This window comes from Gorilla gorilla, chromosome X (assembly GCF_029281585.2).
Source record: "Gorilla gorilla gorilla isolate KB3781 chromosome X, NHGRI_mGorGor1-v2.1_pri, whole genome shotgun sequence".
Taxonomy (NCBI): Eukaryota; Metazoa; Chordata; class Mammalia; order Primates; family Hominidae; genus Gorilla; species Gorilla gorilla.
In genome coordinates, this window is record NC_073247.2 from 48,426,355 (window position 1) to 48,449,263 (window position 22,909).

Consider the following 22,909-nt stretch of genomic DNA (forward strand, 5'->3'; position numbering starts at 1 on the left):
TCTTCTCTCTTTTTTTCTTTATTAGTCTTGCTAGTGGTCTATCAATTTTGTTGATCCTTTCAAAAAACCAGCTCCTGGATTCATTAATTTTTTGAAGGGTTTTTTGTGTCTCTATTTCCTTCAGTTCTGCTCTGATTTTAGTTATTTCTTGCCTTCTGCTAGCTTTTGAATGTGTTTGCTCTTGCTTCTCTAGTTCTTTTAATTGTGATGCTAGGGTGTCAATTTTGGATCTTTCCTGCTTTCTCTTGTGGGCATTTAGTGCTATAAATTTCCCTCTACACACTGCTTTGAATGCATCCCAGAGATTCTGGTATGTTGTGTCTTTGTTCTCGTTGGTTTCAAAGAACATCTTTATTTCTGCCTTCATTTCGTTATGTACCCAGTAGTCATTCAGGAGCAGGTTGTTCAGTTTCCATGTAGTTGAGCGGCTTTGAGTGAGATTTTTAATCCTGAGTTCTAGTTTGATTGCACTGTGGTCTGAGAGATAGTTTGTTATAATTTCTGTTCTTTTACATTTGCTGAGGAGAGCTTTACTTCCAACTATGTGGTCAATTTTGGAATAGGTGTGGTGTGGTGCTGAAAAAAATGTATATTCTGTTGATTTGGGGTGGAGAGTTCTGTAGATGTCTATTAGGTCCGCTTGATGCAGAGCTGAGTTCAATTCCTGGGTATCCTTGTTGACTTTCTGTCTCGTTGATCTGTCTAATGTTGACAGTGGGGTGTTAAAGTCTCCCATTATTAATGTGTGGGAGTCTAAGTCTCTTTGTAGGTCACTCAGGACTTGCTTTATGAATCTGGGTGCTCCTGTATTGGGTGCATATATATTTAGGATAGTTAGCTCCTCTTGTTGAATTGATCCCTTTACCATTATGTAATGGCCTTCTTTGTCTCTTTTGATCTTTGTTGGTTTAAAGTCTGTTTTATCAGAGACTAGGATTGCAACCCCTGCCTTTTTTTGTTTTCCATTTGCTTGGTAGATCTTCCTCCATCCTTTTATTTTGAGCCTATGTGTGTCTCTGCACGTGAGATGGGTTTCCTGAATACAGCACACTGATGGGTCTTGACTCTTTATCCAACTTGCCAGTCTGTGTCTTTTAATTGGAGCATTTAGTCCATTTACATTTAAAGTTATTATTGTTACGTGTGAATTTGATCCTGTCATTATGATGTTAGCTGGTGATTTTGCTCATTAGTTGATGCAGTTTCTTCCTAGTCTCGATGGTCTTTACATTTTGGCATGATTTTGCAGCAGCTGGTACCGGTTGTTCCAAAAATTTCTTTATTTCATCCTCATTCATGAACAGTGATTTCTGTGGATATGCAATTCTAGATTGATAGTATTTTCTCCCAGCACTTTGAAGATGTGTCATTGGTTTCTGGATTTCATCATTGCTGTTAAAAATCAACTGTCATGCTAATTGTGGTTCTTTTGTAGGTTTCCTTTTGCCTTCCTGGCTACTTTTAAGATGTTCCCTTTGTCTGTAGTGCTCTATAGTTTCACCATAATGTGTCTAGGGGTTTCTTTTCACTTTTCCTGCTTGGAAAGGAAGAAAGGAATAAATGTACACCAGCATCTTCATATGGCCAAGGTCCTTGTTTGTCTTCTTCACCTCTGTATTCTTAGCCTTAGCCCGGAGCCTCACACGCAGTAGAAATGCAATAAATATTTGCTGTGTAGGCCGGGCGTGGTGGCTCAAACCTGTAATCCCAACACTTTGGGAGGCAGAGGTGGGTGGATCACTTGAGGTCAGGAGTTTGAGATCAGCCTGGCCAACATGGTGAAAACCCATCTCTATTAAAAATACAAAAATTAGCCGGGTGTGATGGGGCATGCCTGTAGTCCCAGCTACTCGGGAGGCTGAGGCGGGAGAATTGCTTGAACCTAGAAGGTAGAGGTTGCAATGAGCTGACAGCATGCCACTGCACTCCAGCCTGGGTGACAGAGTGAGATTCTGTCTCAAAAAAAAAATGCTGTGTAATTAATAAATGTATAAAAAATTTGAATTAGTTTCCTTATGAATAATAGAAAAGAACTAATATCTTATCTCAGAATATCTAATAAGCATGTCTTGTTGCAGATGTCTCCAGTAGTTAATAGAAAATAAAGGAGCAAAATGAATTTTTTGGTCATTATTCTTTTTTAAGATAAGATTACCTATTTTCCCCTGTAAAACTATAGATAATTTAATTTGACTTTACATTCATATAAGCTTCCAAGTGAAGGCTTGAAAAGTCCCACTTTCAGAGTATGACTTAGAGTGCATAAAGTCTATGTCAAGTCTTGTGTTTTTCAAATACTAGATTGACATGACAGAGAGGGATATAAATTTTATAGTGGGTGGCATTTTTATTTTCTTTTGTCTTTTACCCCTTCTGTATTCTTACCACTCCACCCTCAACACACAAACATGCACACGCACACACACACCCCACAATCACAGCCAATCATATGCAATGCTATGTTTGTTATTCCTTGGACTCCACAGGTTTTCACCCTTCCTCAAAGCCCTGTTATAGCTGACAAGTATGAGTTCTCTTCAGACAATTTTTCCAAATATAAAGCATGTGGGATTTCAATACAAATCCTGTCTCTGACATAATACCTTTATAACTTTGGGCAAATTGTTTAACCTATGTGAGCTTTAGTTTCCTTGTCTGTAAATTGGTAATAGTAATAGATACTTCATTGCTTATAGTGAGAATTAGAGATACCATATATAAAGTGACTAGCCTATTACTTGGTGACTGATATGCACTCACTAAGTATTAGTTTCCTGTTCTACCAAGCCTTCTGTCTGCCTCCTGACAAGACGTGACACCTGAGAGGGTGACAAAGGCATAATCTCAACAATCTGTTCTGATATTTTCTCTGAAATGACAAATGACTCAAGTGCATTATCTGAGTTGAACAAATACAAGACTTATAGTTATTATTCTCCAAGGGTAGCAAGAGGTAATGACTAACAATTCTGGGAAGATCTTATTTGTGTTAGGTGTTGGCAGCTCTAAGCATGCATGGTAAAAGTGATATGGAGGCCCATTTCCTGGAGAATGTAGACTGGATGTGTCCACTTTCTTCTGTCACACATGAAACTGCTGTCAGTATGCTATCTACTCCATCTCACATCCAAAGAACATATCAGAAAAAAAAAAGATCTAAGGCCTTGGCATGCCACTATTTAGCAATTTTTAGTCACTGAACTATAGTATTCCCCCTTGTTCTTATTTCTTTTTGTGTACTCTTTGCCTCCTGAAGAAGTTAAAACCTCTTCTTTTTTGTAATAAAACACCAGAGAGCAAATATTTTAGGCTTTGAGAGCTATGTGGTCTACCGCTGCAACCACTCAGCTTTGCAGTTGTAGCACAAAAGCAGCCAAAGACAACACATAAACAATTGAGCATGGATATCTTTCAATAAAACTTTATTTATATGATCAATGAATAAAGGACTCCCTATTTAATAAATGGTGCTGGAATAACTGGCTAGCCACATGCAGAAGAATGAAACTAGACCCCTATTTTTCACTATATACAAAAATTAACTCAAGATTGATTAAATATTTAAGTGTAAGACCTCAAGCTATACAAATTCTAGAAGAAAACCAAGGAAGTATCATTTTGAATATCAGCCTTGGCAAATAATTTATTACTAATTCCTCAAAAGTAATTACAATAAAAACAAAAATTGACAAATGAGACCTAATTAATCTAAAAAATTTTACACAGCCAAAGAAACTAACAGAGCAAACAGACAACACACAGAATGGGAGAAACTATTTGGAAACTATGCATCCAACAAATGTTTAATATCCATAATCTGTAATAAAGTTAACAAGCAAAGAAGCAAATAATCCCATTTAAAAGTGGGCAAAGGACATGAACAGGCCCATCTCAAAAGAAGATATACAAGGAGCTAACAAGCATATGAAAAAAATATTCATCACTAATCATCAGAGAAATGCAAATCAGAAGCCCAATGAAATACCATCTCACACCAGTCAGATGGTTATTATTAAAAAGTCAAAAAATTACAGATGCTGGTGAGGTCGTGGAGAAAAGGAAATGCTTATACATTGTTGGTGGGAATGTAAATTTGTTCAGCTACTGTGGAAAACAGTTTGGAGATTTCTCAAAGAACTAAAAACAAAACTATTATACCATTCAACCCAGCAATCCCATTACTGGGTATATACCCAAAGGAGAAAAAAGTCACTGTACAAAAGCACATGTACTTATATATTCACAGCTACATTATTCACAAAAGCAAAGATATTGACTTAACCTAGGTGCCCATCAACAGTAGATTGGATCAAGAAATTGTGGTACATATACAACATGGAATACTATGCAGCCATAAAAATAATGAAATCATATCTTTTGCAGCAACATTGATGCAGCTGGAGGCCATTATCCTAAGCGAATTAATGCAGGAATAGAAAACCAAATACTGCATGTCCTCACTTATAAGTAGGAGCTAAACATTGGGTACATATGGAGATAAAGATGGCAACAATAGATACTGTGGACTCCTGGGGGTGGGGGCAAGGGTTGAAAAACTACCTATTGGATACTATGTTCAGTACCTAGGCGACGGGATTGTTTATACCCCAACCCTCAGCCTCACACAATATACCCACGTAACAAACCTGTACATGTACCCTATTAATCTAAAATAAAAGTTGAAATTATTTTTTAGAAGACCCTATTTATAGACCCTGAAATTTGAATTTCATATACTTTTCACATGTCATTAAGTATTTTTATTTTGATTTTTTCAACCATTTAAAAATGTAACAATCATTTCTAGCTTGCAGGCTGTACAAAATAGATGATGGGGTGAATTTGACCCATGGGCCATAGTGTGCCTACCTTTTCCCTTTTGTTTCTGAATTTTCCTTATTCATCTTCTTACAACCTATGCAATTTCCTGAGTTGAATATTAGAACAAATATATTTCTATGTTAACTTATCACAGTAATTTTCTATTGCCACCTTAACTATTACTACAGCTTAGCAGTTTAAAACAATGCAAATGTATTATTTCACAGTTTTGGAGCTCAAACGAGTTTGACTCGTTTCTCTACTCCAGGTTCTGTAAGGCTGTAATCAAGGTGTTGGCTAGTTGAGTTCTTTTTTCTATAAAGAGATTCTGGGAAGAATCCACTTCCAAGTTCATTCTTGTGGACAGAATCCAGTTCCTTGTGGCTGTCAGAATGAGGTGCTCATTTCCTTGTTGACTGTTCACGGAAAGCCATTCTTTTTTTTTTTTTTTTTTTTTTTTTTTTTTTTTTTTTTTTTTAATACATAATTCTTTTCTCTTTTTATTTTTTTTTTTATTTTTTTTATTTTTATTTTTTTATTATACTTTAAGTTTTAGGGTACATGTGCACATTGTGCAGGTTAGTTACATATGTATACATGTGCCATGCTGGTGGTATATCTCCCAATGCTATCCCTCTCCCCTCCCCCCACCCCACAACAGTCCCCAGAGTGTGATATTCCCCTTCCTGTGTCCATGTGATCTCATTGTTCAATTCCCACCTATGAGTGAGAATATGCGGTGTTTGGTTGTTTGTTCTTGCGATAGTTTACTGAGAATGATGGTTTCCAATTTCATCCATGTCCCTACAAAGGACATGAACTCATCATTTTTTATGGCTGCATAGTATTCCATGGTGTATATGTGCCACATTTTCTTAATCCAGTCTATCATTGTTGGACATTTGGGTTGGTTCCAAGTCTTTGCTATTGTGAATAATGCCGCAATAAACATACGTGTGCATGTGTCTTTATAGCAGCATGATTTATAGTCCTTTGGGTATATACCCAGTAATGGGATGGCTGGGTCAAATGGTATTTCTAGTTCTAGATCCCTGAGGAATCACCACACTGACTTCCACAATGGTTGAACTAGTTTACAGTCCCACCAACAGTGTAAAAGTGTTCCTATTTCTCCACATCCTCTCCAGCACCTGTTGTTTCCTGACTTTTTAATGATTGCCATTCTAACTGGTGTGAGATGATATCTCATAGTGGTTTTGATTTGCATTTCTCTGATGGCCAGTGATGACGAGCATTTTTTCATGTGTTTTTTGGCTGCATAAATGTCTTCTTTTGAGAAGTGTCTGTTCATGTCCTTCGCCCACTTTTTGATGGGGTTGTTTGTTTTTTTCTTGTAAATTTGTTTGAGTTCATTGTAGATTCTGGATATTAGCCCTTTGATTCCCTATTTAATAAATGGTGCTGGGAAAACTGGCTAGCCATATGTAGAAAGCTGAAACTGGATCCCTTCCTTACACCTTATACAAAAATCAATTCAAGATGGATTAAAGATTTAAACCTTAGACCTAAAACCATAAAAACCCTAGAAGAAAACCTAGGCATTACCATTCAGGACATAGGCGTGGGCAAGGACTTCATGTCCAAAACACCAAAAGCAATGGCAACAAAAGCCAAAATTGACAAATGGGATCTAATTAAACTAAAGAGCTTCTGCACAGCAAAAGAAACTACCATCAGAGTGAACAGGCAACCTACAACATGGGAGAAAATTTTCGCAACCTACTCATCTGACAAAGGGAAAGCCATTCTTAGCTCATAGAGGTCTCACTTTCCAGTCATTGCCTGTGGACCTCTACACCTCAGAGCTTTCTCAGCACATAAAATCTTTCTCATATTTGCAATCTGACTTTCCATTCTGCATTGTCTTTACTGACTTCCTCTTCTTCCTTTGTGTTTAAGGACTTATGTGATTGCTTTGGGCCCATGTGGATAATCTAGGATAATCTCACTATTTTAAGGTCAGCTAACTAGTAACCTAATTCCATCTGTAATGTCTGATCACATCAGCACCTGGATTAGTGTTTGATTGAATAGCCAAGAAACAGGAGACATCTTTCGAATTTAGAATACCACAGTTGTCACCTGGATTTCCAACACTGTGATACATAAGTCTGTAGATCACTTGAAATGTATCCAGAAATAACTTAACCCATTCAAGCTTTTGGTTTTGGTAGGTTATATCTTAGATTTGACCGTATTCTATAAGTGTATTTTATATAGTTACTGTTATGGAGCTTATCCAATAGTCTGGGCTTCTCAATAGGTAATATAACCACTTGGGAGTAAATCTATGGTAGACAAACTATGGTCTTACCTTTCAATGAATACTTTTCTCCAAGGTTAACATTTTCACTTTTTTGCCAGTAGTGGAATGGTGTTTCATATATAATTTACCTTTGCCTCAGATTCCAAAGCAGATTTCAGGATAATTGCTGAACAAGCAGATTTCAGGATAATTGGGGAAGAAGGTTGACATATTTTTCAAGAGTGACTTTTCTATTTGAGATCCAGCTATTGATTTTCAAGTCCAATAAGTTGCTGAATCAAATGGATATAATACTCTGGGGCTTGAAATGCCTATTTGACTCTCAGTTGCTTTTCCTCAGCCACCATATCAGACATGTCACCAATTCTTACTGATTCTCATTCTCAATGGGTCAAGTGTATGTGTCTTTCCCTTTACTCCTCACCTCCATGATACCCTGATTTGCATCTTCATCATTTTCTATCCTCTTTATTGTTTAACTTTCTAATTTGCCTGCCTACCTCTGGTTTCTCTCTTCTTCCTATATTTATCCAGAGATTATGTGATTCAATCTGAACTTTAGAAAAACTGCTAGAATGACATTCCACCTCTTTACCTCAGCATTCAAATATTTGACCCCAAATCCTACCTTTTAACTCCAGTTTTCAATAGAATTCTCCACAAATCCTTTACCGTAGTTACATAGTCCTATTTACTATTTTCAGAACATGCCCCTTAGAGGTTTTGGGACAGTAGTGCTCACCTAATCAGCTAAAGCCATTTCTTAATTTTTAATTAGAAATATATTTAGTCTACCGAATGACTTCTACAGCTGTTAAAATCCTTGTGATATGCCAGAAAAGGACTTTTATAGCAGCATAACTACTATAGGTTGAATTCCAGGTATTCTAATTCATTCCACAAATATTTCCTGAGTGCCAGTTACTGCTCCTAGAAATGGTGAACAACACAGCCAAGGTCCCTGCCCTCATTTCACTGATGATAATGAGAACTATGAGGATATGAAAAGAAGGGTAATGTGTTAAAATTATGGGAGAGTAGTCAGTCATTCATTTGAAAAACATTAATTGAGATCGTGGTCTGTGAAAGACTTTCTTGTAGGTACTATGGAAAAAAAAAGATGAAGCAGACAGAAATCAGTTCTCAGAGCATTTACAACCCAGTCGAAATGAGAGGGTAGAAATAATACTGAAGGACGCTATAAGTAATGGGAGAAGTACAGACAAAGAAGAGGATTATAAGCATTTCAGGAGGGAAGATGGGGGTGATTTCATGTAGCCATTGCAGGTAGGGTTTAAAAGATGGGTGTGACTATTCAAGGATCCTTCTTTTCCATCTTTAACATTGAATTTATTACCAAATCCAGGCAAGCACTTCCACCACCTACGATCTGAATTTATTACTCCTCTTTTAGTCTTACCATTGCCCTAGCATGGGTGCCATCATCTGTCTCCTGGACTATTACAATGGCCAACCTGTCTCTTTATCCTATTCTCTCATCAGTCTAACCCACTGTACATGTTATATCAAAGAATCTTTTCATCACAGAGATCTGATCATGAGTCTGATCACAGAGCCTGATCATGACCTCTTTTTCATTCAAAACCTTTACTTGATCCCTATTGCTTGCATTGAAGATCACTTATCCACTAATGCAGTGGTTAAGAACTTGAGCCCCAGGTCAGACTTATTGGGATGGGATCCTGGCTCTGCTACTTACCAGCTGTGTGATATGAGGCACATTATTTTATTGCCCTAAGTCCCAATTTCCTCATCTATAAAATTAGGATAATAGTGTTTACATAAGGTTGCTATGTGGATAAAAATATATGAAGTATGAACCGCAATTAGCAAGTACCTAGCAGATAGTAAACATTCAATTAATACTGGCTATTATTATCACCATAAAATACTCCAGAGATTGAGATAAACTTTATAAATGATTTGCTGTTTTCAGTTTATTAGGGATTTTTGAGAGTTAATTATGTGGCTAAATAATTGAATTTCAATGCTCTTCCCTTTTCCCTTGAGTAGGCAGCTAAGGATTATAACTGGTGAGTGGTTTTTTGAAGAAAAGGCAAAACGTTTCAAGCAAGTCAATGTTCTCGGCACTGATGTTGTCCGACAGTCCATTTTAAGAAGAAGTCCAGGTAATTAAAGCAATTATGTGGTTTCGCAACTGTTTTCATCTTCATTTGGCTAACTAAATAACTTATCTATGTTATGTAGTTAATCAGCATAAATGAGTTTCTTGAATCCCTTAGGGCATTTCACAACTTGGTAGCATGAAATCTAAATACATAATTCATACAAGACAAGAAGAAGTCAGTAGAAAACAAAATTCACAATGATTTTCCATATATCTCACCCACTAAGATTTTCGAAGAAACCATTTGTCTCCATCATAGACAGTTCTCTTTCTGAATGCACATCCAATGTTTTACTAAACACTTAAAGTAACATAAAACAGATGAATTAAATGATTCACATTGTGAAAGCAATCCTTGATTTTTCAACAATATTTATTTCCGATTTCCTTTCAATGTTACTTTTTAAATCCAGTGTTTCTCAACCAAGGATTGATAATATGTGCCTTGTCTCCCTCCCTCAAAATGGGAGCATTTGGAAAGGCAAGGGGGACATTTCTGGTTGTCACAATGACTGGTGAGTCAATGGCATTTGGTGGGAAGGAGCCAGAGATGCTAAATGGCTTGAAATGCATAGTCTTACTGAATGAATACTGGCACCAAATGAAAATAACACTCTACCTTGACAGTGCTTTTTGGTGCATTCAAATTACAATTTAGTTAATAAAAGATGGAGTAAACCTTGTGATTGGGAGCATGTTTCTCGTATATGGTGTAGTAAAAGCGGAAGAAACATCTTTCAGCCTGTTTCTAGGCTTATCTCATCTTTCATCCAGAGACAAGTGCCCTTGTATTTAAGTCTGGCACATATGGTGAGAAGGCTTGGAACTGATTCCAGTGGTACTTCTGGGTGTGGCACTAGCAAGGAAAGGCTTTTCCACAGGGGTCACACAGATCCAATACTACAGAGAGATGGTGTGGAGTACAGTTAGAATTAGGCAATCAGCCATGGCCTCTTCTTCCACTCAAACCTCAGTACCTTCCAGAATGTAGGCAGTTCCTCAAGTCACAATATATTTGCACAGATGCCCACCCTCCCAGGAAGTGTGGCTTATATGCTCAGAAATTAGGACATCATTTCTACAACCTCATGCTAGAACTCAGTCTCCAGGGATTTGGAGATCTTAGGAGACCATGTTCCCCTGCTCTAAAAATATCAACAGAAGGCTGATGCAGTCATCCCTAGAAAGGTTATCTCAGTAAACCTCCCACGGATGAGTCCAGGATCTTTGTCTTCAGTTAACTCTAGAACACTCAACAAATTAGAACTAACTGTGTGACAGAAAAACTTGGGATGGGAATGGCATTGCCAATTATTATAGACTTCCTTGCCGTGAACTAATCTGGGAAAGTGAAAGCAGAATATAAATTTGCTCTCATTTCTGGCCATTTTGTATGTAAATTTCTCTTCTTATTGTTTGTTAATGAGGAGCTGAAGAAGTACAGAGCCAAGAGCAAACCCGCCAGGATGCGGAAAAGTCAGACACTTCACCTGTTGCTGGGAAGAAGGCCAGCCATGATGGGCCCAAGAGAAAGGGGTAAGACATGGTCTTTCTGAGGGAATTTTTGATCTTTATTCCAGACACCTCTGAAATGAAGACTCCTTAATTTTTCAAGTTTGATGTCACTTCAGTGACCCAGAGGAGGTCAGAGACTCAAACAAAGTAACACTTTCTTATCATTCTCCTCAGGAAATGCAGTTTTAATAATTTTCAATAAGTAAATAAAAGTCCTGTTTGACCTAATCACAGAAGAGTTTTCCTTTCATTTGACATATCCAGTCTTGCACTATATGGTTCCCATTACTTATAAGTAGAAAGTTTCATGCCAGGGTCAGTCTATAAAGAGGTGACAACAATTTCTGTTGTACAATGTCAATACTCCTCCCCTCCAACCTGTGTGCTGATACATAATTTTATCCAAAATAAAGATTTATTAATTGAGCTTAAAGCATCATATTCCCTATTTAAAATTCAGGCTTCCTTAAGAAAAAAAGTCACATTTGGCCACCACAGTAACTTAGTTCAGTAAATGAATACAGAATATGGATGTCAAGTACTGAGAATAGGAATGGGAGGTACATAAGGGAGCAAGAAGTTTCTTTCAAGGGAGAAAAGTGGATCCCAAAATATAGGCTATAAGGACCAAAAGGAAACTGCAGTTTTCAGTTTTTGTTTCTCATGCAGCTATTGGCCAGTTTTTGTGACTGAAGTAGTGAGAGTTCTAATGCGCACCAAGTCATTTTATGGTCCTTTCTGTTTTTTTATTATTATTGAGATGAGGTCTCATTATGTTGCCTGAGCTGGCCTTGAACTCCTGGGCTCAAGCAATCCTCTTGCCTTGGCCTCCCAAGTAGCTGGTACTACAAGTTGTATGCCACCATGCCTGGCTAACTTTATGGTCCTTTCCAGACAGCATTGCTTCATTCTCTCAGTAGAAGGCAAAGTGAGAGGGCGCTAGTGTTAGAAGCTTTATCTGCCTGTACAAAATGTCTAGGGTTCTTTTAGAATCTTGGGCTGTCAGTGTGAATACAATCTAAATGTCATCTAACTCAAGCACTCATGACAAACCATGTTTTCACTGATGAGCAGAGATGAGTTGGAAAGATAGCCTACAGTATCCTGTATATCCTATCCTATGTATTGATCCTTCCTACCATCTTGAGTTCATTTATCACTCTTTGGGTCACCCACAATGCTTTGTGCCTTTGCACCACCAATCATATTGCACTTTGACACCCCCTCAACACACACACACACACACATGCACACACTTAATTGTAAGCTTCTTTAGTGGTAGACCAGTGGTTTCTTTGCTTCTGTGTTGCAGTATCTAGCATGGCACCTGACTCATCAAAAACAATCAGTGGCTTGATTGAATAAGTAACTCAGAGCCCACAAATGCCTCTAGGAGTTGTCATTTGCAGACCCCAGCTCAGGCATCATAGAGTAGGTTACAGAATAGTGGACTTGGAGATAGGAGACAGTAACAAACTCACCATCACAATCAATTATGCAAATTCTGAATCATTGAAACCATTGTAGCACTGAGCTGAGCCTTAGATTCTGATTGTTCTCAGTCATCAAGGAATATAACATCTACTTGGGGAGAAAAGGTACACACCTGAAAAGTTAGTAAGTATAAAAGAATTGCAGGAAAATTTAAGATGGCAATGTGAGCTTCCTAAAAGCCTTTCTAAAGCAGAGGAGGGTGTTCACCACAAGAGATATCCTAAGGTTATAAATTACTGAGTACATATAAATAAGTAGGTAGACAATAAGTGCCAGTTGAGTATAGGAGTCATCCAGAAAGACATCAAATTGTACATGAGATTTGAGGAGGAGATAAATGGGGTTCAGGATCACAAAACGGAGGAAGAGTGACTCCAGGCGGAGGAGATACCTTAAGTAGAGGACATGCATGAGGTGGTTCTCAGAGCAGCATACCTTGACATTATATTAAGTGCTATTCTCACCAAAGAAAAAATGTAATTTTCCAGTAGATTAAAGCTTCAGATGCTTTGACAATGACACTATTCCAGGAGTCTTTGAAACAGAGACAACATGGCAGATTCTATTAAGATTGTGCCAGTACCTTTGGAATCCGTTTTTTCCTCTAGAAAACTGTAGAATGTAAATGAAGTGCATCTCCCAATGCCATTACAAAAAGGAATATAGCTTTGATTTTCTTTTTCAAGTACATTTGGAAACACCCATGTTTTGGGCACACGGTATCCTGGATCAGGACTTTAAGTTCCTAAAAGGCTGTTTCTGCTTAAACCCCAAATAATTTAGTGAAATGGGAATGTAATCAGATTTTATCCAACATGAGGCACAAGAATAAATGTCATGGAAGATAATAAAGATAAGTTTAGTCATTCGTTCCACAAGATTTGGTTGGATTCCAGTATAAGCCAGGCATCATTCTAGGCTCAGGAAATCTGTCAAGGAACAAGAAAGGCAGAGTCACTGCTCTCAGGGAGCTGCAGTCTAATAAGCAGCTACCTCAGTTTGTCCAAGAGGATCATCCTGGCTCCCCTCTCTGAGCAAAGCAAGTTCAAACTCTCTATTCTCACTATTCCTGCAAACGGGCCCAACTCAGGGAATGCATCTTCTTTCTCAGGTGACAGTGCTGAGTTCTCAGAGTAGGCAGTCTTTTGCTTAGTAGTGACCTACCAGCAAGTGGTATGGTCTTGAGAGAATGGCGTAACCTTCCCCATTATCACCCTTGATACTGTATTGCAGAGGCACTGGGAACTCTCCAGAACCTCTCAGCCCTAAGGCTGCTTTATTGAAGAATCCTTTATTATTAAAAGTACTAGAAATTGTATTCTTGAAATGATATTTTTAAATGCTTTCTTTCTTATCTAATTTTAAATACATATATATAATTTCAGATTTCTTCTTAGCAAGTTCAGATCAGCAACCAGAGGAGAAATCATAACTCCCAAAACTGACACTGGGCGGAGCTGTAGCTTGGACTTAGATGGTCAACATTTTCGGAGTTTAAAGTCACCTCCTGGTTCAGACAGGTAAGAGTCATACAGATTGAGCAATGATGTAGCCTGAGGATAAGGTTGATATATTCCCATTCATAGGGGGATTTTAGGTATCTGTGAAATATTACCACTTGGAGAACTCCTAACACATAATGTGAAAATTCAGGAAGATATTTTTTAGTTGATATGGAAAGCACATACCCTACTTCTAGAATTACAGCTATTGGAATTGCCTATGTCACCTGCAGGGATGAAACTTTATGTTCTGGCACTTGGGGCTGCAGTTCAAATGGAAATGTACAGGGCAAGTAAATGTTTTTCATTGACTTCTTGAGCTTTTTCTATTTAAGCTCCTGAAAAAAAGAAACCTCTGAGTGTCAAATACATTCCTTGCAGTTTTTAAAAAATTATTAATAATTTTAAATTTGAATTGCCTCAGAGACTTTTTCATAAATTTCACTTCCTTTCTAGTTCCACCTCTTCTAACTGGAGGAGATTATCAGTGGAGCCAATTGAGAATGTCCTATCCACAGATCTATCACTTGTCAAGAAAAATAATGAGAAACACAAAGGATAGCCCAGAGCATAGTCATTTTATATCAGGCATGATTTTCTGTATCCTATTGGAGCATAGTCAAGACTTATTTTCATGATTAGTGTATTATCAAAGCTAGCAATGAGAAAAAAATATCCACCCTCATATTTCACTGGTTTGTCCAATTGTTAATTCCCTTTCATTTACTTGTATCTGGGGTAATTCTGCAAGCCAGATAGTACAACTAGCAGATTTTCTTTTCTCCTTAGGTTAGGAAGAATGCAAGCAGAATTGCATTCTTCCCTGTAATCCACTTTAGAATGCAGACCAAAAAATTTCCTTAGAGGGGACACTATTTTGACTATTGGGTTATTTTTTCATGGTGACTCTCCATAGCTGTTTCTTTTGTCCCTATAACAGTCCTGCAAGCAAGCGTTACTTTATGTAAAACCATACAGAAAAAAAAAATTACAAGGAAGCATAAAGTCATTTATCACCCATTATCAAAATATTAATACTGTATTCAGTATTTCCCAAACTTTCAAGAATGCTGATATATTCCCTTTTATGATTACAAACTGTTAAGCTATGGTTGCCTTTATCCTTGAAATAGTTTCATTTGTCTTCCCTTGCGGTAGCTTCATGCTGTGTCCCACAAAACTTTCTATAAAAATCTCATTTTGGCTGGGCACAGTGGCTCACGTCTATAATCCCAATGCTTTAGAAGGCTAAGGCAGGAAGATTGCTTGAGCCCAGGAATTTGAGGTTACAGTGAGCTACGATCATGCCACTGCTCTCCAGCATGGGTGACTGAGCAAGACCTTGTCTCTAAAAAAAATAAATAAATAAATCTCATTTTTGTTTTTCATAGTTGGACTCCTGACTCTGAGATAGTAGTGGTCAAAATTATTTAGAGACAGTAAGCAACTAATTTGGTGTTCTTTTTGCTCAGCCTCCTGGGACTCCATGGATGAGCCACCTTGGCTGACACTTAAGGCTAGCATTTAAGAAAGGCAATATATACAAAAAGAGGAAAGAAAATGTTCCTTGTTTTTTTTTTTTTTTTTTTTTTTTTGAGGTGGAGTCTTGCTCTGTCTCCCAGGCTGGAGTGTAGTGGTGCGATCTCGGCTCACTGCAACCTCAGCCTCCTGGGTTCACACCATTCTCCTGCCTCAGCCTCCCGAGTAGCTGGAACTACAGGTGTCCACCACCATGCCCAGCTAATTTTTTGTATTTTTAGTAGAGACGGAGTTTCACCATGTTAGCCAGGACAGTCTCGATCTCCTGACCTCATGATCCACCCGCCTCGGCCTCCCAAAGTGTTGGGATTACAGGCGTGAGCCACCGCGCCCGGCCAATGTTCCTTGTTAAAGAAAAAAAAAAGGCTGCCAGCCTAACAAAATTAGATTGTGCTATTTTAAGTTATATGTCTTACAGTTACTCAACAAGAATAATAAGGAGCATGGTCTCCAGTATCAGTGCTTATACCGCTTATACTCATCCCACGGATGAGTCCAGGATCTTTGTCTTCAGTTAACTCTAGAACACTCAACAAATTAGAACTAACTGTGTGACAGAAAAACTTGGGATGGGAATGGCATTGCCAATTATTATAGACTTCCTTGCCGTGAACTAATCTGGGAAAGTGAAAGCAGAATATAAATTTGCTCTCATTTCTGGCCATTTTGTATGTAAATTTCTCTTCTTATTGTTTGTTAATGAGGAGCTGTAGTTAATAAACAATATTATTCAAGGTAGTGATTTCTAATCCCTACAAAGTTGTGATGCGCTGTCACTGTGGTATGATTTACAAGATCTCTAACTTAAGTCATGCTCTCCCAGAAACAGACCCCTAGACAAGGATTTATAAGCAAGCGATTTATTATTAATCAAGTGATTCCAAGAGAAACCAGGAAGGGAGTAGGAGAGACAGAATAGAGAAGAGGAAGAAGCTAAACAATGGTGCTAGCTCCAGTGTGGTCTGAGGACTCAGCCTGATCCTGTAGGAGACTCTAGAGCATAAACTATATCCCTGAGCTTTTTCCACATTGAGGAGCTAGACCATTGCACTCCTATACCAGTCAGTCATTGACCATGGCCTCCCTTGAATAGAGTCTCTAGACTTAGCAAGTGAAGATGCCCAGGTATATATAGTTGAGACTAACAACAGTTTTTTAGTATAAGTATGTTTCATGCAATATTTGGGACATCCTTATACTTAAAATTTTTTTTATCTGAAATTCAAGTTTAACTGCAAGTTCTGTATTTTGTCTGACAACTCTTCTATAGGGGTGAGGGGGAGACAAACTCCAGGGCATTTCTAGGCCTCCAGCTCCAGGGCTAAAGGGAAGGTCTCTGAAGGTGGCAGGTGACATCCATTAGCAGAAAAGAACTCAGGATCTAGGGAGGAGCATGCACAGCTGGTAAAAGGAATCTGAGGGAGATGCCAACGTTATCTTTAAAAACAAAGTAAAACTAGAACTTTGAACCTAAAATGCATTTTGTTCAGTAAAAATGGAGGAAGAATGTTGCTGTTTCTCAGTAGAGTTTCTATCATGTCATTGGAGAATATGGCAATATTTACATGGAATGTGAACAGACGGTGGGACCTTGTTTGGTCTCGTAACCAACTAGGTTCTCATCTTTCTGCCCTCCCACTCCTCCACTCCACGCACACCAATTTCATCCAGTTATTCCTAATTGCTCTCCAGGGGTTCTGGGACTGATGGTCACAGTCTCTGTGAAGCTTCACAAGTTGCTTGGCTTTGGCTGTGATCCACCAAAAGCAGAGACCACACCATTCAAACCAGCCCTTAGCTAGTTCTTGTCCTCATTTCAAGCACTGCCCCTCTCTCTTTCTCTCTCTGTCCAGGAAATATGGCACTTCGGATATTATCATGAATTTAAAGAATCATCCATTCCTCATATCTATTATCTTAGTACAGTGAGTTTATTAAACCCATTCTATCACTAAATGATACCTTCTTTTTCATCGGAAATAAAATTATTCTCCTGTCCTGAATGTAATTTTCATTGACATCTTTGCAATTAAGGTGCCAATTAGGTGGCAGCCTCTTACTAGAAATTTGAATATAGCAAGGTGGGAGTGTTTAACTCTGAGTCAGGACCACATCCACAAAGTCAACAATGGTCTGTTTTGTGTATTAGATAAAACATTACATAGCTAGTTGCTAATGCTATTAGCAAACTCCATTCCTTACCAGGCTTAAAAAAATGTTCAAATGTATAGCATATCTCTGAAAGTATGTACATTTTATTCTATAGTGATCGTTCGGTGACTCAACAGGATAAAGGCTGTGAGCATTGTCCTCCAAAGGAAAATTACTTTCACCTCTTTCCTGTGCCTTTCCCTCCTTTGTCACTGCTGATTCCTTTTTTTCCATTTTAATCTCCTTTGGGTAAGCTCAGCCCTCCTTAGGAGGAGCGAGGGGTGGGCAATCAAAGCCACAAGCTGTAGCAAATGCTAACAGCCTAAAGCAATTCGCAAAACCATGGTGGCCCGAGAAAAGTGAATTTTAATTCCAGGGAGCAACTGACACATGATAAAACAGGAGAGGAAACATGAATTCACCAGAGTATTTCGTTATGCTGTGACCTTATCAGTGGGAGATACACAGTCTGAAGTTGCAAAAAAAAAAGAACTTTAGCTAGAAACTTCTATTTAGAACTCAAAGCCATCCTTTTCTAAACTCATCCTTTGCCCACCGTATGCACAAATATACACTTGATTTGGGCTCCTTTGGAAGACAATCCTGAAATAAGGATTCAAGAGTAAGTAATATGTTCAGGATGTGGTCTAAGGAAACAGAGATAGGAGAGTGGGGAAATGAGCCAGGGAAGGGAAGGCAGGCAAAAAGGATATGTCATTAAGCCAGTTGCTATTGTGGGCAACTAGAGCTCAATCTCACTGGCCAATTCTAGAACACCGTGCTGAATGTACCTCAGAGTTATCCAGTTAAGGTATAGGGAATCTGGGGTATTTTTACAGCAGCTCTTTGTTCAAAATTTATTGAGGGCTGCTTCTAGGGCACTAACTCTCTGGCACTTCCGACTTGCCCTGTTCACAGGGGCTCCATGCTCCCATGAGTCAAAAAACTCCTCAGGCAGGGAGTTCTGGGTATTCCCAGTAACCAAGATTCTGTGGGTAGAGGTAAGTGCTGAAGGCAAATGGGCAGGGACACTGACAGAGTCTGCTACAACTTCCCTCCCAAACTGCTCTCAGACCTTCTTCAAAGATGCAGTTTGTCAGACCACTGTTCAGCCCCTGATTTCTGTTTAGTTTATATTATGTGTGACTTTCCTCATTATAATGTCAATAATGTGAGAAGGTATGGAGGCTCAGTAATTCAGCCACACCCATGCTTCATTCCTGTGATCAAATGACTGTAAGCCTGAAGCCTCCTCCTTGCTGTTTTGTCTGTTTCTCCAATTGTTTCCCATGGATTCACTGTCTTGGCATGCTCTATTTCTATTAACTAAATCTAACACATTCCCCTCCTCCAATTTAATAAATTGCTCTTTTACTCACTGCTACCTAAATATGTATTATGTGACATGTTACCATTCCCAGGGTAGCTAAGATACAATAGATAGCCTTTCTTCTTCTACAGATCATTGAAGAGCAGAGATATGTGACTTGGTCATCTATGCATTCTATTCATACAAATGAATTCAACACACAGCTCTGCTAACATTATTGACCTAGTACTATATATGCCAGATGGTAAATGTGGAGGTTCTTAGACAGTAATACTGTTCCACCCTTTTATGAGCTTCCAATTTAGCAGGAAGGCTGGGATAACTAAACAAATAATTTAAATACAATATAGTAATACGATTTTAAAAAGATGTTCTGCGTGCTATGGGAAAACCAAAGATAGGCATTTATCCTTCCAAAGGATTCAGGTAAGCTTCATTGAGGTGATCCCTAAGCAGCTTTTAAGAAATGAGGAGGACTTGGCCAGGTAAAGAAAGATAGGAAGAGCATTCTACACAGAGGAAATAAAAAGTACAAAGGAAAATAGACATAAAGTAGACTGTGTGCTGAAAAGAAACTGTTCAGAGTTTCTAGAGTATAAAAATTGAAGTATGGTGTACAAGAGATGAGGAGATGGAGAGGTAAGTTGGACCAGGATGTAGATGGCTTTGGATGCCTTAATACCTATCTTCTTATATGCAATATAACATCCTACTCAGAACAAGAGGTTGGCGATTCTGAACTACTAAGTATGGAGTAAGTATTTGTTCCATTTAGTAGCTGAAAGTTAAGTTCTGTTAAACACTCCCTTTTTTGTGTGTCTATCGGGGAAGGTAGTTGGCTTTCTTCTTGCCCCCGACTTCTAATTGACCCAAGGCTTTTCATGGCTGCTGGCCTCTCTCCTCAAAACGGCTTCTGGTCATTATTTAGAAATAAGAAATTAGATCAGGATTTTAATGGGATGCTAAAAAACAAAAATATTATCACGTTGAGAGTACCACCTGTTCTTAAGATCTATTTCTTCATACCCAGCTGGAGTCCCTTCCTCATGGTAACTGTCTCCATTTTAGAGGGAGTCTTCTTAAAGGGAACAAATCCATTAAGGAAACACTAAACATTTTAAAACCCTCAAACAAAGCAGCTTTTGTTTTATTAAGTCGAATTATAAAGCTATTTCTATAATTAACGTTAGGATTCATTTGGCACAATTTCATTGAGTGCCCACTACCTTATACTACTCTTGTCCTCTTTCCAAAAAGGAAAAGGAAGATATGTGCGAGTAAGCCATAGAAGGCCAGTGGCTTCAGGGGACATTGCAGCTACAGAAGCTGCTTGAGGAATTTCCATGTCTTTCTCATCTCTCTGCTTCCCTAATTCTGCTTTGAAGGGATCCTGTGATGGCTCACTTGGGCCTAAGTTTAACACACAAACACCCAATACCTGAAATTTACTTCTTTTGGATGTATTAGCTTCTCCAAAGAGTTTTGTTTTTAAATAGACTCATCTGTGTGTGTGTGTGTGTGTGTGTGTGTGTGTGTGTGTGTGCATAGGCACTGTGGTGTTAATATATATATATATAGGTTTTCATCCATAGTTCCTGCCTCCCAACTTCCATAGTCCTTGTTATACTGTTGGGTCACTTTAGGCCTCAGAAAACATAAACTCTCTCTCTGACCTTCTGCTGTCCTTCTTTCACCTGCCAAAGCAGGACTCTAACCTGATTATGGTTCAAAAGACCCTCATTCCGGAAACCCTGCCTCATAACCTAGAGGAAGGAATGCTACACAGAGAAACCAAGAAAAGTCTGAACAGACAGGCCTTGCTAGGTTTAGATCATGCACTTTCTGTCCAATCACATTTTTACCTGGTTGTCAATCATGCCTATGTAATGAAGCCTCCATAAAAATCCAAGAGGACAGAGTTCAGAGAACTTCTGGATAGCCACACATGTGGAGGTGCCAGGAGGGTGGTACGCACAGGGAGGGCATGGAAACTCTGCAGTCCTATCCCCATACCTCACCCTACGCATCTCTTTAACTGTATCTTTTGTAATAGCCTTTATAATAAACTGGTCGATGTAAGTGTTTCCCTGAGTTCTGTGAGCCACTCCAGCTAATCAAACACAAAGAGGGGGTCATGGGAACCCCAAATTGAAGACAGTTGGTCAGAAGTTCTAAAAGCCCGGACTTGTGACTGGTGTCTGGGGGAGGACAGTCTTGGGGACTGAGTCCTCACCCTGTGGGATCTGACACTCTCTTTGAATAGATAGTGTCAGAATTTAATTAGAGGACACCCAGCTGTTGTCTGCTGCTTGGTGTGTGGGGAAAAACCCCACACCTTTGTTCACCGGAGACTTCTGTGATGATCGATGATTGTTGTAGTACTGTGAGAGCAGAGGAAAAACATACTTAGAGTTTTTCCCCAAACTTGCATACACACAGAGATCAACAAACCTTTTCTGTAAAGGTACAGATAATATTTTTGACTTTGTGGTCCATATGATCTCTGTCTCAACTACTCAACTTTGCTCTCAGAACATGGAAGCAGTATAGACAGTACATGAATGAATGGGCTGCCTGAATTCCAATCAAATTTTATTTATGGGCACTGACATTTGAATTTCATATAATGTTCATGTGTCACAACATATTATTCTTCTTTTGATTTTTTTCAACCATTTAAAAATGTAAAAACTACTCTAAGCACACGGGTATATAGAAACATTTGGTGGGCCCAAATAGGTCCACAAGCCATAGTTTGCTGACTTCTAGTGCAACACATTCACTCACTAAGACAAAGTGTCCTTCAGTGTATCACAGTCTGAACCACAAGAACAGCTTAGCTCTTTTCATGTCAGTACTGCTGAATTAAAAAAAAAAATAGTGATAGAAGCAGAGGGAGCAATGCAGGTGGAGAGATGTCTGAGATCAGTGGACTTTTATCCACAGCTTAGCACAGTGGTTTTCAGCCTTGGCTTCATATTGGAATCACCTGGGGAGTTTTAAAACATGCTGGCACCTAGATGCCACACCCAGAGAGTCCCATGTGACTAGCCTCAGTATAGTCTGGACATGGGAGTTTTAATAGCTCCCCAGGAGTTTCTAATGTGCATCTGAGGATGAGGGCCACTCATCTCACATAAGACTATTAATAAAGACACAGCACTTGGGGATCACCAAAGACTAGAAGATTGAGCTACATTCATTTTTAGTTATCTCTTTCCCATTTAGCAGGCTTATCTCACTTTCTAACTGCAACCTTCCTTGGCCATCTTTCCTGCATATTCATTGTAGATCCAAAATAACTATAAGAAGTTAGGAAAGCTCATAAACCTCAGAGGGAATATTGTGCATTGTCTCTGTGTTGTACTGCACATTAGTCTCATTGTCCCAGTGAGTTTTAGGATCTCTCAGGTTTGTGCTGCCTTAGGAGAGCACACATTTAACCATATGGGAACAGGCTCAACACTGTCAGCCACTCTGGGAAGATTGGATCCTGGGAAATTATTTCCTGGCTACAACTCCTAGGAGACCTTTATGTAAAGCAGAAAGGCAATTACATTGTAATCTCTACCCCCTATCCTTGGATCTTCTGTCTAGAAATGGATGTATCTGGGAAGCTGTTACCAAGATTTTGGAGCAACATGGTGCTGTGCTGAACCCCTATTAACCTCAATAGGGAACCTGCCAGGTTCAAGAGACTCAGAGCCAGCAAACGAGACATACAATTTTATTAGCATCTTACACACAGGGGACAGAGTCCAGCAGTGGTGGGCTGGGCAGGAAAACCATAACCGTTTGCAAATAACAATGCAGTTTATATAGCATTTTCACTTAAAACCTTCCCCCTAAACGACCTCCACCTGGAAACCTTCATTTAACCCAAAACTCAGGGCCTCAATCCCCGGTATGGCCCGTGTTCCATGAGAAGGGCCAGGGGCTCAGATGTTTTTCATAGGTAAGAAACAAACCTCAGGGCTGGCCACTCCTGGATTCCCTAGCTTGGAACAAACATTCAGATGCATCTGCCACACAGGGTCGTTGTAAGAGTATACTGAAATGATTGCTGTCAGATGTGTTTCCCCTACCCATGGAATTAGAGATAACAAAACAGAAGGCTTTTA

The 22,909-nt window shown here is 38.9% G+C and overlaps 1 protein-coding gene across 3 annotated transcripts in view; it reads left to right on the top strand.

Moving 5' to 3' along the window:
* The window catches only part of SYTL5 (synaptotagmin like 5), a 227,986-nt gene that overhangs the window by 163,021 nt on the left and 42,056 nt on the right, over positions 1-22,909 (top strand). For 2 of the 3 annotated variants that reach the window (XM_055375955.2, XM_063703298.1), the window contains 3 exons: positions 9,143-9,258; positions 10,688-10,793; positions 13,652-13,786. In XM_055375955.2, coding sequence (XP_055231930.1) covers positions 9,143-9,258; positions 10,688-10,793; positions 13,652-13,786 — 357 coding nt within the window. Of the gene's footprint in view, positions 1-9,142; positions 9,259-10,684; positions 10,794-13,651; positions 13,787-22,909 lie in introns of all 3 variants that reach the window. The other variant, XM_019018837.4, reaches the window with a different exon arrangement.